The sequence below is a fragment of the Drosophila biarmipes genome, chromosome 2L (genome assembly GCF_025231255.1).
Source record: "Drosophila biarmipes strain raj3 chromosome 2L, RU_DBia_V1.1, whole genome shotgun sequence".
NCBI classification, from domain to species: Eukaryota; Metazoa; Arthropoda; class Insecta; order Diptera; family Drosophilidae; genus Drosophila; species Drosophila biarmipes.
The window spans coordinates 19,167,957-19,181,188 of record NC_066612.1 but is presented as its reverse complement, the minus strand read 5'-3'; the positions used below and the strand labels follow the sequence as shown (position 1 = coordinate 19,181,188).

Below are 13,232 nucleotides of genomic sequence, written 5' to 3'. Positions count from 1 at the left end.
TGGATAGAGCTTGTGTTAGAATTTTTGAAAGCACACTCAGTTAATGTTCAAAAGTTGCCATTCCATTTTATACAGGACTAACTGGAGCTTCATATTTTTATACTCGTTGCTCGTGGAGTAAAAGTATATATGTTATCGGAAACTTTTAGAGCTAGAGTAGTGGGCAAACTATTAGAGCATGCACATTCCTGGGCGTTTGTTTCAGCAGGATGCCACGCCCACTCTAACGCCTACAGTTTTAAACTGGAAAAAAATTGTTACTGAAATGTTTTGACAACAGCGTTCATACATGTTTTTCTGATAGCGCTTAGTACAAGCTTAAGTCATTTAAACTGTATTGCTCACTATGTAGATCACTAGATCTTTAAGAAATAATTCGTCCTGTAGCCTTTTAAATTGTGTGTAGCTGTAATTTGCGTCTCATAAAATAGTTTTATGACGTTAAGATATTTTTTATCATACACAAGATCAAATAAATCAAATGGACATGGTGCTTTCACTCAGCAGTTCTCAAATAAGGTTCAAATATTATCTTCTCCAGAGTCAAAGCCAAAGAACAAAAAAGTAATTCAACGAAAGTCCTTTCCGCACACGCCGTGGGAAACTTGCCTGTGCCAGCAGAAGTCGGGGCCCCAGGGAAAATAACAATCAAGCAAATTCCGCTTGCTTATTATCATTATTGTTATCGCTATTGAAAAGCGCTAATTGTGCGCAAATAGCGGGCGAACTTATTGCCAACTTATTAAAAAGCTCACACATGCAAACCAAGGCAGTTGGAAAAGTGCAAGCTGGGCGAAAAACGGCAGAAGGTGCCAAAGGATGCGAGGAAAGGTGAAAGTTTCGGCTGGAGATGTGCGGAATTTCGGGGTTAATTAGAATGGTATTGGCGGAGTTTGGTAGTTGTGGAGTTGGCAAGGAGACGGGGTTCCCCCTCTCCCGAATTCCAATGTGTTGTCACTTTCCCTCGGCAACATGTCGTACTCCGTGATACCGTCACGTGCATATAAAATGTTTCGCCGGGCGCTTTATGAATGAAACATTTACTATTGCATACCTTCGTCTCAGTCCTTTGGCTGCGGGGCACCTTGACTACTGGCCAACCAGCCAGGACACCCTGCCACCCAGCCAGCCATCCACCCACTTGGCCACCCATCCTCGCAGGGCCGCAGGACACATGCGCAACGCCAGCGCCTCGACGGGCAGCATTTGAATTTTGAATATGAATTTTGACACTTGATTATCAGCTCCGCTCGCAGTTCGCGGCCAGTTGTAAGAGTGTGCGGACGTCTGTCCGCGGCAATCGGCGGAATTCGACGGAAAAACTTCATCCTAAAGACCGGAAAAAATAAATTTGGTCTAGTGCAGCGGAAGTCCAACTTGGGCTGTTTGGCCAGTGAAAGTGGCGATAAAAAAAGAAGGGGAACACAATATTTTCAAAGTTTCGCACTTTGGCCGCGGCGGTTTTTCCGTTGAATATGAGAAGGCGATTTTCCGGCGTTTGGCTGCTGCTGATGCAGTATCTGTCTGTGAGCTGGGCTAGCTTCTCGGAGTTAAACAACTGTAAGTCGACCGATAGGAAATTAAATTATTTAAATAATGGATATCATTTTTTTATGGGCTGGTTGGTAAGGAAAGATACCTAAAGCTCCCCCATATTTCATTTTAAATGCTGTAAAAAATTGTATTTCGACAAAAAAAATGGGTTTTTCTTTAAGGAAAACATTACGTTTTTAAGGTAGATGAGATTTCCACTTACTGGAAACCTTCAACTAATTTTGAAGCAATGTCTGTCTTACTATCGCATAAACCAGAATTTGTATGTTGAAAAGAGAAAGTACGACTATTATTGCAGTTTTTCATACGTTTTTTTGTCCTTTTATAGAAACTCATTATTCCTTGTTAAGTTTTCAGTCAATATGAGAATTGTTATTCCTAGTTGGAAATAATAACGTATGTAATAGTTGCAATTTAATCAATTCACATTCTTCTTAAAATTAGTATGAATTGTCTCACATTGTGTAGCTTATGATAGTCATAATTTTCTTTGTGTTCATGCCATAGCTATATAAACAAGAACAATATAAAAACATTTGGATTATTTATTTTTTTATGGCAACCCTCACAACGTTATGAAAGTAAAAAGGTTATAGGAATTGTTTCTTTAAACCTTCTTTATAGGTATAAAAGGTATAGAATTGAAAAAATATAAACTATAACTTTAAGACAAAATATCTTTAAAAACTTTATTAAGTTATTTTAAAATGCCAATGGTTCCTTTCTAGTCGTAAATAAAGTGGGTTTAAATCTAAATTTTGGAGACCTATTAGCTCGAACAATTAAATCTGTAACCTGTCTACAAGCTGGCTTTTGTGCTCCACCGACACATTTTATTAGCCCAAAAGTGTGCAGCTAATTGACTGCAAACTATCCAAAAGCGTTAGAAGCAGCAGCAGCAGCAGCAGCAGCAGCGGCGGATAAAATGGAAGGCAGCTGGTAGTCGGAAGTCCAACGAGTCCATAAGTGAATAAACTGTGGCCCACACATTCCCAGACCGCGGTCTGCAGACGTGGCTAGGGGGTTTCCGGCGGAGAGCTGCGGAAGAGTAACGAGGGGCAACTTCCGCCAGGGAAAATGGTCGGGCAAAAAACAAAACAAATTTTCCTTGACTTTGGCGAGCCAATGTACGATAAATACATCAAAATGCGAAATTCGTTATTTAAATCAATGTGCCAGATGCAAAATAAACATAAATATTGGCAGGCCAGCCGCAGCGTGCGATAAGAAAGTGAGAGGTGGCCCGAAGGAGTGATGTGCTCCCCGTGGATGTTTCGCCCCAAAAAGGAAAGCCCCTCACAGCGGGCTGCAGACAGACAGTCGCGGAAAGGCGACGTTTTCCCACTTCCTACTGCACTCTGCGTTATTTTCATTTTTTGTCCGTGGCTGGGGGCTTCTGCCGCTGAAGTGCCGCGTTTTGGGTGGGAGTTTCGGCTCTTGCGGCCACTGCAGTGGGTTATTTTCCACTTTTCCCCCTTTTTTTGGCAGACATTGCGTGCTGATTGTGATTCTTTTCGCCTGCACTCGCCCGCAGACAGCTGGAGTGTCTAACCAGGAGACAGGACATTCACTTTCCGTTTCAAGTTCAGCGGAGTGGGCAGAGGACTTGGACTCGGCCGGATCTGCAGGGACCCCAGGGGGAAATTACGACTAAGCCTTCGGCCAGCGATACAAATCGAGCGGCGAAAACAGGAATATATTTAACAGCTCATAGCCAATTTCCCCCATAAAGGCGCCAACAACAAAGGCGTGTGGTGGCGAAAAAGTTAAACGCGAAATTGCAATACAAAATATAAGCAAGTAAGGCTTTTTGTGCTATGCACTTAAAATAAATGGAAATTCTTAGTTTCTATGGAGAGCTAAAGAGATTTTGGGTTGCGGAAATAGGAAAATGTCGAATCCCTTTATTTTAGCATTACAATGAAATATTTGAAATGTAAAAAAATACGTTTATATTGGTACGCAAATGAGAGATACTTTATAGTGGTTATATTTTTGAAACATAACCAAAAGTAATTAATTTTTTATAAATAATATTACTATATATTTCATTTTATAAGGTTATATCACATATATGTTGTCCTTTGAAAAATTAGAACTTGTAGAAACCATAATTGTGTGTTGTATAAAGATACTTTATTTAAAATCTGGCTTGGAATAAAGATCTTCCTATATTAGGATTGGGATTTTTGAAGCTCTGAGGCTCAGTATTAGGATTGAGTAAGCTATTATCTCTTAGTTCTTAAAGACGTTTTTGACACACCTGTATGGTGGCAAGCCGCCTCTTTGTCCCCAGTGCAAAAACGATGTGTTTTATGACTTAAAAGTCTCGCTCGTCCCTTTCTTCGGAATGTTTCAATATGCAAACATGCAATGGCCAAAGTGCAATAACAACAAGAGCAGAAACCATATCAACTGAAAGCAGTCAAACAATGGCGCCTCTCACACTGAAAGGGCCGCAGGGCGGAACGGACCCTAAACACCCTACTTTGCCCAGGCCCAGACCCAAACATAATCGCAAATTATAGGCTCTGTGGCATGGCATCGTGGGCTCCCCAATTTGATGCTAGTTTGGTGGGCTCCCACCCATGCAATCAATTCATGGGCGCGGGTAGGGGTCAGAACGTAAAGGTGTAGCCAGTTTTTTACAATTTCCAGGTACTAGCACCTGCCCCACTCCGTTCTATTAGATTTTTGCATTTTTTCGGGTTATTATTTGCTCATAATTGTAATTTAGGTATTTGGTGTGTGGCATGGGGAGAGGGAGCTGGCTGAATGCCTCGTCTCCTGGCCACAAAGTCATGCTACTTGCCAGGCATGTGATGTGATTTTTCCATTTTCCCGACTCCTTGCCATTGTTGCTGTGTTTGCGATGGTCTGGGGTCGGCTTGCGGTCGGAACTCTGGTGGTTAGTTGGCTGACGGCAAATGTCGAACTCTTGCGGTTGGGCAGTTTGAACGAAAACGATTGCGACGGGTCTCAAGTTGAGCCAAATCAACAAACTACCGGAGAAGTACGGTTCAGTCGAAAAATCAAGAGGTACGGATTTTAACGAAGCTAAATTGTTGATGCTATACGAGTATAGTTTAGTAAGTCGTTTACGTATGGTTTAATGGGCTATTCCTATTTATAAGCGTGTACATTGTAAATATGTGATCTTTAGCCTCTCAAAAATGCATCAACACATCGATTTTTAACGATTTCTTATTCCAAATATTATGCAATGATAAAAGTATATAAGAAAGAGATAGTACATATTATATATAGAATCGTAGCGCCAATAAAACCATTCAAGGTCATTTCCCTTATCTTATTTAAACCCTTTTTTAATTACATAAAAGTAAGTTATTTGGCTAACAAATTCTCTAAAAAAATGAACTTTTTTTTTAAGAAAAAGATTCTTGTTACGTTTTTGTAGTTAAGTTGGGCGACCAAAAAGAAGCTGGCATCCTTATACCCAGTTAATTTCCCTAATTGTTGGATTATTTGCCGCTGTCTCGGCTTAGTGTTAGCCTCAACAAATTTATGACCGTTGACAATTTTTAAATATCGTTGACCGGAGGCCATGTGGCAAGTGTTGAACATTTTTGGGCTTAGGCCGCTGACATTCTGCAGACACACGCAGAAATGTGTGGGGAAAGAGATGAAATAATTATCCTGATAATTGTGGATTAAAACAGCCACACATTAAAAAAGGTTATTTTTTAATTGAATTAAATTTGTGCGCCTGAGATCCTTGAAATGGGAATAAACCAAATGCCAGTGTCTAACATTTGCAAGCCCCATAAACCACCCCAACAGCGCCCTGAAGCTGTACCGTGTCCGCCCCATTTAGCGTCCTAATGATGAAAGCCATAAATGTCGACCAATTGGGTTTTGGCGTCCTCTTCCCTTGCAGCGGATCCCAAGTTCAGCGGACCCATCAACAACTCAACAGTTCCCGTGGGACGGGATGCCCTGCTCACGTGTGTGGTCCACGACCTAGTTAGCTTCAAGGTGGCCTGGTTGCGAGTGGACACGCAGACCATCCTGAGCATCCAGAACCATGTCATCACCAAGAACCATCGCATCGCCATCTCGCACACGGAGCATCGCATCTGGCAGCTGAAAATACGCGATGTCCAGGAATCGGATCGCGGATGGTGAGTTTTTCTTCTTTCCTAATCCTAACACATATAGGGGGATGCTATCTTTATACAATTCCTTTAGGTACATGTGCCAAATCAACACAGATCCCATGAAGAGCCAAATGGGCTACCTGGATGTGGTGGTGCCCCCCGACATTGTGGACTACCAGACAAGCCAGGACGTGGTCCGTTCCGCGGGAGACAACGTCACTCTCACTTGCAGTGCCACGGGCGTTCCTTTGCCAACTATCACATGGCGACGCGAAGAGTCAGCTCCGGTCCTTCTTTCCGAGGATGGCGACCTGGAGGTGTACAGCGTGGAAGGACAAAATCTCACGCTGTGGCAGGTGCAGCGCAACCACATGGGCGCCTACCTCTGCATCGCCTCCAACGGGGTGCCGCCCACAGTAAGCAAACGCGTCATGTTGGTGGTCAACTGTAAGAGAGATTGAAATATAAATATCTAGCAAGTGTACCATTAAATGCATTTCCATGCCCATTGCAGTTGCTCCGACCATCTGGACTCGTTACGATACCATCTACGTGGGGCTGGGCCAGAAGCTGACGCTGGAGTGCATCACAGAGTCCCAGCCGGCGTCGGTGAATTTCTGGCTGAGGGGCTCCGAACTGCTGCAAGGCGGTTCCTACGAGTCGGCGACAGTGGATCACGTGCACCGGATCGTGATGCGCATCACCCTGCGCCCGATTACGAAACGAGACTTTGGCGAGTACAAATGCAGGGCCAAGAACGCGATGGGTCAAGCAGATCGGATCATAGCAGTGCATCGTAAGTGTGCTCAGGTTTCGGTTACTTAATCCCATAGACAAAGCCTCTGTTTGTCCCCAGATAAAGCCAAGAAACACGGTCAGCACTCGCATCAAACTTCCACCCGCGAAAGTCAGTTCATTGTCATCGAAGGTCTGTTTGCCCTAGCTATATTTGAATCTTGGAAGATAAGTGACTGTGACTATTTTCAGAATACATAGCGAGTGCGTCTGATAAGGGCTGCAGTTTCCGACCCCTGTGGATTATATTTCTATGCTTCCTTAATAAAGTTTCAGTTTTGTGAGCAATCAAACAACTGGTGCCTTGTCTTTAGCCACGTCTGAAGCGTGACTGCATCTTTATATTGCCTAATTCACACTGTTATATTATTTGTTCGATACAGGGGTAAAAGTAATGCAGGTGCCAACGAATTATTAAAAATCAATTGTTTTGATTACGTTTCTGGTCTTACATTTTGATTTAAAGGTTCGGCTTGTTGAATAAAATTGCTATAGGACAACATTTACAATAATTCGCCTCGTCAAAAGTCATTTAAAATAAACTACAATTCGTTTTAGTTATGTACAATTGTGTGTCTAAGTCAGATCAATTGAATAATTGGATAAAACTCGATCCGCAACTTTACTCTTAACTTATAGGAAATTGAACTAAGGAGACGTGTTCAACAGGTGTTTGTTTTTTGTTCCGAATATTTGATAGCTACTCCCCATCGGCTGCATCTTTTCCGATTCTTTCGCAATAAATTAGTGTGTTAAAAGTTAGATCTAGCTATGAGCGTGTCGAGGTAGGCTTAACGTTTGTTAGTTGGATTGGCTTACAAATTAAGAGCGTGGTGTTGGTGGTTTATATATGAGGATGTGTTCATGTGCTAGCCTAAGACAGGTTCCTAGAATAACGCTCAACTCGAGCCGTCATGTCCGTTGGCCAGTTTCGTGGGCCACTCCACCTCGATGGCCGGCGGGGGCGTTGCTCCCTTGGCCTTGGCCAGAACATCCCTCTGCTCGTAGATCTCGTTGACCAGCTTCTTCACGAACGGATGGTTGAACTTGCCCTCCGTCGAGTCGAAGAACTCCTGGTGTTTCAGAAGGCAATTGTCCCGCTTCTCGTACTCGAAGGCCTGCATAACCATGTCCAGGCGATCCAGATCCTTGACGAACTTGCTTTCCGCAGTCTCTCCATGCTCGTATTCCTGAAATTCGGATTCCATAAGTCTACTTTTCATAGGAAACAATTCAAACTTAGTAACACACCTCAAATAGTTCCATTATGCGCTTTCCACGCGGCTCGATCAACTTGCAAATATCTTCCATCGCCTTGAACTCCATTGCCCGCTTCTCGTCCTTGGAAACCCCGCAGAAGGGCGTTATGTCGCCCACCAAACTCTCCGCCAAATCGTGCACCAATGCCAGTTCCATGCAGCGGATCTGATTGAGTCCCTCACTGCCATCCAGCAGGAATGTCAGCATGCTCATCCTGTACATGTGGCCCGAAATCGATTCGCAGTCGTTGACATCACGCAGAACCCAGCCGGTTCGTTTGGTGTGCTGTAATCGAAAATGGAAAAACAGCAGGTTAGTAAAGGTACTATATGAACAAAGGGGTAAACAAGAAAACTGCAAACGTGCAGTGATTTAAGTAAAATGTTTACGAACAAAGTGTAAATTACAAAACACATTTTTGTTGGTCCGGAGACTTGCTTATAAGGCTTATCCAACCAATACGCCGCCCGCCACTTTCGCTAATTAAAGCACGACGCGACTCTGGTGACATCGTTGCCGGGTTGGCTCGTTGCACACATCAAGGTTGGAGCCCCATGCCCTAGACCTTCAACCCGAAACCTGCCAGCGAGGGTGCTTCTAGACTGTTGCTATTTGATCAATAAAAGTTGTATTTATAGAAACCGGAGGTGGGGTGAGCAAGGTCCAAAAGACGTTGCAGGCCCCCTGCCATTGACGTTCGCTAATTTTTTATCGTTTGGTAGTTTCCTAATTCCAAATATTACGGTCTAATTAAACTGCAAGAAGCCAGCATTCTGGTGCAACCATATTCGCCCGTGACTTATCGGGATTATTGATTAGCTGGTCCGATGTGGTCACGTAGTGAGTCGGAGACCTTATCTGAAGGCTTTGTTTTTATCTATGAATAAAGAACCGACTGAATGAGCAATATAGGCAAAATGAAGCGTGTGCTATGTAAGTGCATACTTTATTAATAAGAGTGTAATCAAATCAAGCATGTGAACTACGCAGTTAGGCTGATTAGTGTAATTAATGAAACACCAGGATGATATATTGATAGATGAGTATAAACAGGATTCATTGGATAGACTACAACGCTGTTGATCGTTAAAAAATCTAATCAAAACTACAGTCGTTTACCACTCAATTCGGTTTGCATGTTCACCCAATATTTTTGTCTCATTAAACCATTTATTTATTGGCGTTTCGTGTTAGCTAACAACAATACAAATAATAAGCAAATCAACAGCAAATAGTTTACATCTAAAATATACGATAGCCACCCCTGAGGGGCTCCATCGACTCTAGAAGATGGCGTCTATAATTTGAAGGCCAAGATCAAAGTCACGCGTTGCTTTTTCTTTCTTTTTTTTTGCTTTTGCACGCTCTATATGCAATCGGATATATAGTAGAAAATAAAGAAAATCTAGAAAACTGCCATTGGGAAATTGTTGCTGTAGTTTATTCGAGTCATTTGCCCATCTTACGTCAATGCTGACGGTCGCTCATTGTTCATGGGGCTCGAACTGAAATTCACTATGATTTCAAAACATATAGGCTAAACAACAAAATTCTTTCTCACGTGAGCCATTTGGAACTTTGCCTGAGTGTGTTGTGTGTATTTCTCTGCAATTTTGTAGCGGAGATTAGGCTATTCACACAATCAGTTGACTCGAATGACATTTCACCCATGGACATGGGGGCAGCTGCTCAATTTACCAGGAAACTCACTTTCTGCAGCGGGTCGATAAGAAAACAAGCCCCGTGCTCCGCGATTTTCGTCATTCGTTTGATGGGTTGAACTACTCTGATTAGATAAAAGTAAGCTAATGGTTCAGAAAGTGTAGAGCTCTTGACTCTAGCCCTGTTTGTTTTTTTATCTCTGTCAGACTATATGGTTTGCATACAGCTGTGGTTTGCTAAGAGATACATTTCTTTACGGCCAGACTTTGCACTCTGTCTGAGCTTCTATCGCTAATTTGAGATATATTTTCCACTTAAATGTGAAGAAAGCGGAATTTCGGTTCAAATTAATTCGAATTATTTACAAAGATGCGTATGTATTTTATATATATTTCTTGGCAACCGACTATACAAAACCGCTCAAGGGGGACACAAGAGCGAGGTTGTCTCCGACATTATACAACACCTTAGCAAATATACTAAGCAAAATAAAAACCAAAAACGAAAGAGTGAACACAAAATAGAATTGATTATACAAAACGTAAATAAATACATCTTCGCGTTCTATTTACTTTGGATTTCACACTTTTGTTTATTTTCTGTTTGGCTTTTTTTGAGATCGGGGCTTTATAGAAATATTTTGATAGCGATTTGTATATTACTCGTAAGGCTTTAGTTACCAAAAGGGTTTTATAGTCGATTTTTTGTTAGAATAAGCTGAATCTTTTTTTAATTTTAGAGCAATAATTGGCCAAAAAATATAATGAATTAATGAAACAATTAATGAAAATATTTTTAAAATAGCTACTATAAAGTAATTGTTTCCAAATTAAAAAAATATTGAAGTTTTTAAGTAATCAACAAACATTCTCTCCAATAAGAAAGAAAGAAAAGGCTTTAGGGCTTCAATTTATTTTAAAATAGAGTATACCCTGTTTGTCACGACTAGACTGAATCACAACACAAAAGGACTTCGGGAAAAATCGATGAGAGCATATGACGCGAGAGTGGAGTGGGTGAAACCGGGGAAAGGCGCTCAAATACCAGTTCCACATACCTTTAGATTGCCGATGAGCTCCATGAACTGGATAATCTCGCCCAGGCCCGTGCTGAAGCAGGGCTTCTTGCCGGCGCTGGCCGATGCGGAAGCCACATCGTGGCACGAGGCTCCTAGTCCCGGGTTCTCTGCCTCGCCGCCCGTGGAGGCCGTGATTTCATCCTGCTTCTGGGACTGAAGGGGTTCCGCCGCTAGCGATGACATGGCAAACTTAGTGGCGGTCTGGGGCTGCTGCTGTTGTTGTGAGGACTTGGCTCTGGTCTGCCCCTCTGTGGACTGCGTGTGAATGTGGCGCTGGATGTCCTGGCTGCGTTGCTGCAGTATCCTCCTGGCGAACTGCTGTGTTGAGAAATTCTGGCCGTGCGCCGACTCCAAATCCGACTCTGATTCACCGTGACTGCGACCGTCCGTGCGCGAAGGCGAACCGTGACTGTCGCTGTCGCCCAACTTCGCTTGACTAGAGTGCTTTGGGGCTGCCGCAGTGCACTGAAAGAACAAATGGGTATTTTAATTAGCGGACTAAGTCAAATACAAAATATAAGGAACTTCAAGTGGCACATATTTATTTGAAAGAATGTTATTATGTTAAACAACTCAAATTTTAATTAAATTAAACAAATGTATGTAATCTAAAATTTTATAAAGCAAATCTAAAATATAGACAGTTATGTAAAAATGCTTCTTCAACATATTAAAGCCAATTTGACTAACGAATCAGAAATACAAAATTTAAATAAATATGTTTCCATTAGGAAAAAAAAGGGCTCGATAGTTCCTTTTTTATTACCAGTGTGGTTGTAGCTCCTGACGTCACGCCGCCCATGTGGCGCAGCAGCCGGCTGAGATCGCTGCCGCCATTCGCTGTCGCTCTGACTAACTGCTGCAGAGAGAACATCGCGACCACAAAAGAAATCGATTGCAGGCGTGAGAGTGGGTGGGAGAGAGCGCGTGATCGTGGGCCACAAATTTGTAGCCAGAGTCAAACACGTGATGTGTGTATGCCGTTCGCCTGGACTGTAAATGTGAAAGAGCGAAAGAGTACAAACTCATTAATTGTTGTTGCCACAAGTATTTCTTGGGTAGACTTTTATCGCATGCGAGTTATTTGAGAGAGGAAAAAGTAGGGTGAGATTAAACCGGAATAAACAGAATGTTAATGAATGAATACGATGCGGTACGGAGTTCATTATATGCACCTTTTTTTAAAATGCTATTAAAATATAGATTAAAAAATGTAAAAAAATGTATTACTTTGTAGCTAAATTATTAAAAGTACACAAAAAATAAAACATTTCATTTATGGGTTCTCGTCTACCCGTTTCACTACTTTATTTTGATGATTTTTGTTTTTGCAAGATCAGCATTGTGTCATCTGTAAGTGTATACCTATTATCGTTAGGATCTCATGACATTATTTATATTTTAATTAACAGGAAACAAATTAACAAGTACTTTGTAATTGTTTCATTAGCGTTTCTACATTATTTCCTGTTAAATTAACTGATGCAATACACACCGCAAAATCTCAGTTCAACTTTTGGAAAAAAATCAAAACAAATCGAGGCGATTAAATAATTGTTATTTATTGCAAAATACAATGACACAAACGTTATTTCCCTCTCACTTTACGGGTCGTCCAAAGTGCACTTTGTGAATAAAAACAATTAAGACGCCTTCTTATCAGCTGTCTACACTTTTCTTTCCCAGACTCTCATATAAACATAAATATATGAACGCACATTGTACAGTACGGTTCAAAACAATAACACTAGCCTCTGCATGGTTTCAAAAACTATGTAGGTTCACAAAAATTGACCTCTCAAAACAGTAAAATTTCGTCTTTATTGGAAAAGAGATCATATAAAAAACATATTAATTACATTAGTGTAATTTGATTATTAAAAGATGTGCAGATGTTTATCTTCCTTTTATCAGATACTATATTGGAAATTTAAAAATAAAATGCAGGATCTATTGTTTTTCGCACTTTGTAAGCATTTCAAGATTGATGCTTTTACCTAATGTAAGCCTTTACTATATATTTAGTTGTCAATACACTCGATTCATTGATATTTTGAACGCAGCTGTTTGTTGTACATATGTCTATGTCGGCTACCTTGACACCACTTTCTCAGTGCAAGAAGTCCCGTTAGAATAACGGCAAATAAATAGGAAGCGATTCCGTCACTTCGGCAGGCTCTTCAAGGTGAAGGCGGTGCGCTGTGTGTGTGTGTGGCAGATTACGATGGCGGTATGTGCGTCGTGTGGCACGTAAGCACCGTTAGTTCGATGCACTGTTAGCGACTATAAGCTCCGCCCGCCGATGGGAAACTAAAACAACGCGACCGCCGCCGAAACGGAACACAGCGGTTGTAATTAGGAATATAAATATATCGCTAAGCTAATATAGACACTCTGGCACAGGCACACACACACACACTGCACACGCGCACAACTACAACAAGAACCACAACAGAGGCGGCAGAAATAGTTAAGATTACTAACGGAATTTATGCAACAGCCAAACAGTCTGCATTCTGCAGGGCCGTCAAGTATCCGACCTGTATCACCAAGCGCCTCTCATCCTGCAGCGATGAATATTTATAGTTGAATCCGCTGATCAGCTTTCCCTTCCGCTCGCCCGCCTTCGGGCGACAACAATGTTGCGCGCTCTTTTATTCAATTGTTTCTTTTTCTTCGCAAGGCAGGCGCAGCAGTTGCACAATTGTCGTTTTTCGTTTGCACTTTTTGTTCTTGTAACCGCGAGCAGCTGTTACCGCCAGTGT

At 41.9% G+C, this 13,232-nt stretch overlaps 2 protein-coding genes across 5 annotated transcripts; one reads left to right on the top strand and one right to left on the bottom strand.

Moving 5' to 3' along the window:
* The first annotated feature begins 519 nt into the window (after positions 1-519).
* Positions 520-6,763, top strand: LOC108033969 (neurotrimin). Of its 2 annotated transcripts, none has more exons than XM_050884936.1 (6): positions 520-1,560; positions 5,453-5,696; positions 5,764-6,119; positions 6,187-6,468; positions 6,529-6,600; positions 6,669-6,755. In XM_050884936.1, the coding sequence occupies exons 1-6, from the start codon at positions 1,476-1,478 to the stop codon at positions 6,749-6,751; spliced, it is 1,122 nt and encodes a 373-aa protein (XP_050740893.1). In that variant the 5' UTR covers positions 520-1,475; the 3' UTR covers positions 6,752-6,755. The 2 variants fall into 2 exon arrangements, with proteins under 2 accessions (XP_050740893.1, XP_016964170.1); XM_017108681.3 differs by having other exon boundaries at positions 521-1,560; positions 6,660-6,763.
* Positions 6,764-6,771: 8 nt separating this feature from the next.
* Positions 6,772-13,232, bottom strand: LOC108033968 (uncharacterized). 3 transcript variants are annotated; one of them, XM_017108677.3, is made up of 5 exons: positions 12,952-13,232; positions 11,234-11,460; positions 10,447-10,932; positions 7,719-8,012; positions 6,772-7,657 (listed from the first exon to the last, which is right to left on the bottom strand). In XM_017108677.3, exons 2-5 carry the CDS (start codon positions 11,339-11,341, stop codon positions 7,367-7,369), a joined length of 1,179 nt encoding a protein of 392 aa, XP_016964166.1. In that variant the 5' UTR covers positions 11,342-11,460; positions 12,952-13,232; the 3' UTR covers positions 6,772-7,366. The 3 variants fall into 3 exon arrangements, with proteins under 3 accessions (XP_016964166.1, XP_016964167.1, XP_016964168.1); XM_017108678.3 differs by having other exon boundaries at positions 13,008-13,232; XM_017108679.3 differs by lacking the exon at positions 12,952-13,232 and adding an exon at positions 12,563-12,773.